Source organism: Hipposideros armiger, unplaced genomic scaffold, assembly GCF_001890085.2.
Source record: "Hipposideros armiger isolate ML-2016 unplaced genomic scaffold, ASM189008v1 scaffold_59, whole genome shotgun sequence".
Classification (NCBI taxonomy): domain Eukaryota; kingdom Metazoa; phylum Chordata; class Mammalia; order Chiroptera; family Hipposideridae; genus Hipposideros; species Hipposideros armiger.
Genome location: NW_017731409.1, coordinates 980614 through 988623, shown reverse-complemented (window position 1 = coordinate 988623; position 8010 = coordinate 980614). Strand labels below are relative to the sequence as shown.

The following is an 8010-nucleotide window of genomic DNA, read 5'->3' as shown; positions in this document are numbered from 1 at the left end:
TGACTTTTCCGAAGACCCAATATATAGTTTAGTATATTTGAGCATTTACAGTAAGTCATTATTTTAACTATTTTAGTTGAGAACATAGGGAACATGAGGATTCATCATGCTATTCGATTTACTTTTGTATAGTTTGAAGTTTTTCATAATAAAAAGTTTTTTAAGCAGTACATGGTGCCTAGGCTATTGTACAACTTCCATTAGACCTAAAAGTTGTTTATATCTCTGTGATTGACATTGAACTTGCACTCTGGTTTGCCTTCCAGATTCCACTGATCTCTGACTTTTCTCTTCAGGTAATTTATGCTGCCAGGGATGCCCAGATTTCAGTGGCTCTCTTTCTCCATCTTCTTGGATACCCTTTCTCTAGGAATTCAACTTTAGAAGAAAACGATGACCTCATCGGCTGGAGAAAAGTCTTGGAGAAATGCCAGGATGTAGTAGACATCCCATTCCGAAGCAAAGACATTAGCAGATTGGGAGAAGAGGTTAATGGGGATGCAACAGAATCTTTGCAGAAGCCAAGAAATAAGAAGTCTAAGATTGATGTAACGGTGCCAGGCAACCACCAAGGGAAAGACCCCAGAAAACATAAAAGAAAGCCCCTGGGGGTGGGCTATTCTGCCAGGTAACTGAGTTGTTCCCTGTCAAGTAAAGAGTCAGAGGCCTGGTCCCCAGCAAGGTGCATGTGATGCCTCACCTTGCGTCTGGGGAGAAGGCTTATGTGGTAAGGTAGCAGAGGCTCTCCAGGTTTCAATTTTATTTTTCCTTTCCTTCAAGGATATTGGGAGCTATCCTTTGATTTATGTGTGTGTTTTTCTCCTTTTCCCCTTCTTTTACTTTTTTACGGTTGGAGTGGAAGTGAGGAGAGCTTAACCTAGCTTTGTCACTGACCTTGATTTCACCTTAGACCAGTACTTTCTCCAATTATAAATGAGGGTGTAATTATTATTCCTGCTTGCTTCAGAATAGCTGTGAAAATTAATAACATGAAGTACATCATACTTTTCAGGAGAAGTGCGGCATCTTCTTCATTTAGTATTTGACTATTCAAAATGGCATTCAGTTCTAAGCCAATATTATACAGCTCATGTGTCCATTGCAAAAAGATGACTAATAAGTACTTTAGAGTGGAAGTTTGGTCCCTTTGCAAAGTGCCTTTAGGAATTGGATGATTAAATTGAAGCAAGTATTGCGTATGATCCAGAAATAAATCCACGTGGCCGTTATCACTTTAGACTGAAGTTCTTTAATTGTAATTTACTTTGTTTAATCCAACAATTACTCTACAGGGCAGTTTTCTTGGTGCTCTGCTCCTGTTTGCCTTCATAATAGAACTGTGTAACACTACCCAACTCAGCCCTTCATGTCCCAATCCATAAATATAAAAACTAGAAGTATAAACTAATTCATTTTTATTTCTGTTTCCTAGCCCAATGCAGATGGAGGAATTAACATGGTTACTTGCCTTCCACCCCCCCCCCCATAAATGTAATGTTTGCCCCTAGTGTTGAGAATAGCTTGGGTCCGCTCAGAAGAGACCAATGGGCAGCAACTGATTCCTTGACCAATAGTAAGCTTTCAGTTTTAGATTTCTCTCTCCCTTCCCTGCAGAAAATCACCCCTCTATGATAACTGCTTTCTCCATGCTCCTGATGGACAGCCCCTATGCACTTGTGATCGAAGAAAAGCTCAGTGGTACCTGGACAAAGGCATTGGAGGTTTGAAATTCAACTGTCGTATTTTATTTATAATTAGGTGCATGTGGGCTCTGGCAGAAGTGGGGAGTGAAGTAAGAGAGAGGGATGTACAGAAGCAGGCAGAGAGAGGTCTTGAGTCACATGGGATGGTGCTATTCAAAACCCAGAAATAGTGATATCTACCAGGACAGAGCTGAGAACAGGTACTTCTTCCCTGGGGGAAGAGGTGAGCAGTCACACATTAATGAAAACTTATTCTTTTCTCTAAGAGCTGGTGAGTGAAGAGCCTTTTGTGGTCAAGCTGCAGTTTGAACCTGCAGGAAGACCTGAATCTCCAGGAGACTACTACTTGATGGTTAAGGAGAACCTGTGTGTAGTGTGTGGCAAGAAAGACTCGTACATTCGGTGAGTGAGGGGTTGCCTTCCCTGATTGTCTGCCTGATGGAAATTACCTGTGGAGCCACATGCAGAGCCCTAAGGGGCCTTGCTGGAATCTGAGAGACTTGTCCCTAGGGAACATTTCCGTTTCCCTGAGAGCTTTGACACTCTGCCTGGCCTTGCTCTAGTGGCTCCTACCTCTCCTGAGCCCAGTTCTTAGTTTGTGGACTGCAGCACTCTTCTCAGTAACAGTTTGCCAGAAAGAGAGTGGCTCCCTTTTGCTCACGAAGGGTGAGACCAGTTCCTGCAGAAGCTGCCTTTCTCTCTGTTCCTAAAAGCCTCCTGTGAGTGGCTCATGAGCTCTCTGATCCTTGGTACTGTTCATGAAGTGTCCAGATGACTACGCTTTCTCCTTGGCATCTGTGAAGTAACTCACTTTCCCCCTTTCTCCCCTTGCAAAGTGAGGCAAGTAGTGGTTGCTACCAGGAGTTTTTCCTGAGGGCTTAGTTCTCCTTAGAAAACAACGATGGACTTTGATGAACGAGGGAACTCATCTTAGAGTAAGGGATTCTTCAAGCCGAGGAAATTGGCTTTTTCAGGTCACCAGGCTCCCCAAATTTCAGGAGCAGAGGTTACCTGCACTGTGCTTTGAGAGAGTTGTTTTCCAAATGTTAAAGGCCATTTGAATTTCTTTTCATTTCTCTGATACTTTTCCTTCTGGGAGCACAAACTTCTCAAAGGTTCTTAGCCTCTTTCGACCCCTGGCCCTCCCCTGAAGCCTGATAAGAGGTAGTCAATTCTCACTTCAAGAAGAGAGGAATCTAAGGCACAGGTAGGTGGGTGGGCCAAAAGTGGACTAGGTAGTATTGTTGTTATGTAATCTGTTTTGGTTGTGGGGCCCAAGGCTTTGCGGTCATGTTTAGGCCCAGATCCAAATCCAGTAGCCCCTCTGCTAGCTCCCTGTGTGTTCTGTGTCATATGCTAATGAGCACTGCCTTCTGGGTGGGCTTGCTCAGGAAGAACGTGGTTCCACATGAGTACCGGAAGCACTTTCCCATTGAGATGAAGGACCACAACTCCCACGATGTGCTGCTGCTGTGCACCTCCTGCCATGCCATCTCCAACTACCATGACAACCATTTGAAGCAGCAGCTGGCCAAGGAGTTCCAGGCCCCCATTGGCTCTGAGGAGGGCCTGCGCCTGCTGGAAGACCCTGAGCGCCGGCAGGTGCGTTCTGGGGCCAGGGCCCTGCTCAACGCGGAGAGCCTACCTGCTCACCGGGAGGAGGAGCTGCTGCAAGCGCTCAGAGAATTTTATGACACAGACACGGTCACAGATGAGATGCTTCAAGAGGCTGCCAGTCTGGAGATCAGGTACAATGGACAGTTCCGGTCAGAGCAGGGATTGAGGAATAGCAGTGGCATTAACCCTGACTACTTAGCGAGAACACTTGCCAGGGAGGAGGTATTAGTTGCTTCAGTGCAGTGCATAACCTCATATTTATCCCATTAAGTATCTAATGACTTAAAATACCATGGGGGTGGGATAGAACAACCTGTTTCAGAATTTCCTTTCCATAGGAGACTTGCCTCTATCCTCAAGCCTTTAAGGTCATATTCTTATGTCCAGTGTCATTTTCATGATTAGCAGGAAAGTTCAAAGGCAGCAGAGTTGTGCCTGATATATTCAGTGCAGAAATAAATCTTCAAGTCAGCACATAAGATGAAAATAATAGTCCAAACATACCCTCAAATCTCTAAAGTTGCCCATGAAGTACAGTATGTGATTTCATGTCTCTTACCTTAGCCAAGTCTGTGGGAATCAAGACCAATGGATTCATGTTTCCTATCTCACCTGCACTCCAGGGGACCGGCCCACTGAATGGAATATGGGCCAGAATTGCTATTCCTATTCAAATTACTTTTCTGCTTTTTCCTTCCTTCCTCAGTCGAATTCATGTGACTTGGCTCAGTGTTCCTAAATGAGAAATTTATGATCTGGAGAAATGAGTGGGTCCATGGCGCAGATGATAAAAACTGGCCTTCCTGCTATACTTTTTTCAGTAGTCCTAGGGGTTGAAATAATTGAACCAATAAGTTCACCAAATCCTGATAGTGATGCTGGTTGCCTATAATATTTCTGTTATCAAAAAACCCAAACACCTTAATTAATAGCTGGAAATATTTATTGAACAAATATTTGTGGATATACTAATCTAACTAAGCTAATAAACTTTATATAAATTGTCTGGATTATTTCTTGTAACAACCCTCTGAGATAGGATTTAGATTTCTTACTGGTGACTGCTAACATTATGTCTTATATTTTAAAACAATCTTTCAGTTTAAAAAATTTAATTACTATATTTTATCCTCATAACCATTCTACGAAGTTGTAGATACCCCAAGGTTAAAGTTAAGTAACTTACCAAAGCCATATTAGAAATTAGTAACACTGGTTCCTTTAACCAGTTCCCAAATGTATTTCCTAAAAGAACCAATCTTCCCCTTTCAGCCACAAACCTTTCTAATAAATCTCCCTTGCTGACTTGGATAGAAGGATGCGGGACTTGGATGTCTAGGACCAAGAAAAACAGCTGGTTGGGGAAAGACAAGTTAGTGGGATGCCCAGGAGCTAAATAATAAAATGCCTGCAGATACGCAGAGGGCACTGACTCTGCTGGACTGGTGGGGGTCTTGGGAGGGAGGAGTTGGAGTGAGGTGGGGCTACAAGGAGAGGAACTGAGCCTGTGGGGCAGGGAGCTTCCTTGAGCAAGGTAATCTGTATTGACTGCAGGTGAAAGCACCCTTCGCTTGGTATCAGAGCAGTTGTTAAGGCCTCTCTGCATAGTTGGGAAGGAGGCAGGGGTTCATCTTCCTCTTCACCAGCACCAGCTCCTGGGTGTGGTTTGGCATTCTTTTTGTGAGAAGGAAGACACTGAGGAAATATCCCACCTTTCATTTCACATTCAGATGTTACACTGCTGTGAAAAACTGGCACACGTGGCCTGACTTAACAGCCTCATATAAGTACTGAGTATGGTTCAGGATGAATAACTTAAAAGGAGCGTGCGCTGGCAACTGAGCACCCTGGAGTAAATACAGGACCAGCATTCTTCACCCATCATCAGCCACACAGTAGGGCTCCTGTAATGGGGGCTGAGCATCATGCAGTGGTTTTCCCACAAGTATAACTCAGAATCCCCAAATGCCTTTTGTTGGCTTATAAGCAGTATGTCCAAACTATTTGTTTTAAAGGCAGATACGGGAAAGAGGATGTTTTAAAAACATTAAGATAACCAACCGGTTAGGAGTCTAGTAGCCTCCCATATGCCCTTATAGAAACCCCTGGGCCCACAGCACTTGGAGCCCATGGCGAGACCGTCCTCTGCCTGTTTCCCTCAGACCCTTTGCACGTTGTGTCTTGACAGGATTTCCAATGACAACTACGTTCCTCATGGGCTGAAGGTGGTACAGTGCCATAGCCAGGGCGGGCTGCGCTCCCTCATGCAGCTGGAGAGCCGCTGGCGTCAGCACTTCCTGGACTCCATGCAGCCCAAGCACCTGCCCCAGCAGTGGTCAGTGGACCACAACCATCAGAAGCTGCTCCGGAAATACAGGGGAGACCTTCCCGTCAAGCTGTCATGATAGCTGCTCCCCTCCCAGGCTCGGACAGCCGGGAAGCTGGAACCAAGGTTGAAAAGTCACCTCTTCCTGTTTTAATACATCAATAATTGTCAAAGCCTGGTGACACAGCTCAGAATACTAACCCATTCTGATCTCAGGATGCCTCTGGTGGAGCAAGGCTGTTGTTTTCAGGGGAGCCTATAGTTTCGAATTTTGGTCGGGCAGGTGAAAAATTTGATTTTCCTCCCTTTCATTGTTACTTCTGTGGACAAGGTGGGCATTGGCCTTTACTTTACTCTTTCTCTTCTGCTATCCCTGTGCAGATGGTAAATGAAGGATTCTCCCAGGAGTGACTTGTCAAGGCTATCAGGTTTTTAATACATTTCTTCCTTGTCCAGTATGTTGGCTTATCTCAAATTGGTTGTCAAGTATTTCAATCCCATCAGGTTAGGAGGGAGAGAAAAAGTTCTCCCAGGGGGTTGGAGAGATGAACAATGGTTCAGATTCATTTTTCCAGTTCAACCTCATAATTATAAATTCTTTGGCCTACGAGTGGCACATTGGTTAAGACCTGGCTTGGGATACCAGCTCTGAGCAGCAGGGCCCTGGTTCGGATCCCACGTTAGGGCCAGTGACACTGTGCCCTCGACAGCTAACATGGTGAACAACAGCTCAACCTGGAGCTGGGCTGCTGTGAGTTACCTGCAACGGCGTAGGCTGCAGTGGAGCTGCAGTGGGCTGCCATAATCTACCGTGAGTGGCCGGCAGCCGGTGTGAGCTGCCAAGAGCCACCGTGAGCGGCTGTTCAGTGGCTGGCGACTGATCTGCCTCACCCGGGAAGAGCACAATGATCACAATACCAACATGGGCCAGTGAAGCAACGTCCTCCACAACTAGACTGAACAACAAAAGGACAGCAACTTGTCTGTTCCCCTTCCCCCAATTCCCCAGCACTGTTTCCATCTCCCAGTTCCTCAATTTAAAAAAAAAATTTCTTTGGCCTAATGCTCTCCCGTAACTCACCTGGCTGGGATCCATCCCATCTGGATCATTTCAGTTTATTTCACATACACTTGACAGCAGTGCTCCCCTTCACGGGTCCAGGACCAAAGCAGCAACTTCCTGCCCTACACTTCCTGCTGAGCACTGGGGGGGTCCTTTTCTGGAAACAGACCTTCCACCTGGGTGGGACAGTAAGAAGCATAAGCACCATCTCCCAAGAGAATTTTGGTAATTTGCTCAGCCTTCCCTTTCATACTGTTTATTGTCTGCTTGTTACAATTCTCCTGCCCAGAACAGCAAGGTTTTTAGCTTAATCCCTTTCTGAAAGGAAGACTATCTTTTCTCAGAATCAGTATCAGGTCCTTTCAGATTTGCAGTACTGACCTCTTTTGAGCACGTAATTCTCTCCCAGAGTCATTTGGTCAGATTGTAAAGTGAGGGGACACTGAGATGAATTCATATGTTTAGATGTTCAAAATAGTGGTGTTTTATCTTTGAAAATGTGAGGTCACCACTTTGAGCATGAAATTAACTTATTAGCGATTAGTATTTTTTCTAAAATATTAGAAAAACTTTCTTACTTTATAAGATCTTAAAAGGCTAAAGAAGAATTTTATGGCCAGAATCCAACAAGTGTTCCCCTTTGGAATTGTGCCCAAGTTGGTGGTGATTGCTCTAACATTGATAAATAAAACTTATAAGCACAAAACTCACTGATTGTACATGTAAAACCTTTTTCTTCATAACTTTATAAAATTGGTAAATATTCTTGGGGGAGGAGATGCTTGTCCTACAGGTTCCTGCTGCATGGCAGTATCATGGTATGTGTGCACAGATGGATAGAGCGCTCATACAGTGCAGCTTTGACCCATCAACAGCAGCCCACGAGCACATGTACACATCCTGTTTTGTTTCTCTGCCCCTTTATTCCCATTTGTCCTCAAACAGGCATTTCTGGGATCTAAACTAGAAATCCTTGAAAATGAATAGTACCAGCCGCTTTGGGGCCTGTATGTTCAATGCAGCAAGTTATTAGAGGCCTGTATCTCCGTGGCCATACTGTGCGGACCCCAGGGGTGGAAAACCATAGAGATGGATAGGTGGGCATGTAGTAGGCTGGCCACAAGGTGGCACTCATAGATTTTTGTTTTATATTCATTCTTGAGAAATAAGAGGCTTTTAAATTACGTGGTTCCTGAACATAACTCATGACTTCATGTTTCAAATTTTGCGTAGTTTATTTGGGGTTATTTTGATAGCTTTACAAGAAAAACTTCTTCCTCTGAAACAGGCAGTAGGGCTCT

General features: G+C 44.6%; 1 protein-coding gene across 4 annotated transcripts in view; it reads left to right on the top strand.

Moving 5' to 3' along the window:
• The window catches only part of EXD2 (exonuclease 3'-5' domain containing 2), a 67681-nt gene extending 61351 nt beyond the window's left edge, over positions 1–6330 (top strand). For 2 of the 4 annotated variants that reach the window (XM_019641404.1, XM_019641405.1), the window contains exons 4-8: positions 297–628; positions 1615–1721; positions 1970–2105; positions 3095–3451; positions 5509–6330. In XM_019641404.1, the coding sequence (XP_019496949.1) occupies positions 297–628; positions 1615–1721; positions 1970–2105; positions 3095–3451; positions 5509–5725 (1149 nt within the window). In that variant the 3' untranslated portion in view covers positions 5726–6330. The remainder of the gene's footprint in view (positions 1–296; positions 629–1614; positions 1722–1969; positions 2106–3094; positions 3452–5508) is intronic. The other 2 variants (XM_019641403.1, XM_019641402.1) reach the window with 1 other exon arrangement.
• Positions 6331–8010: the final 1680 nt, after the last annotated feature.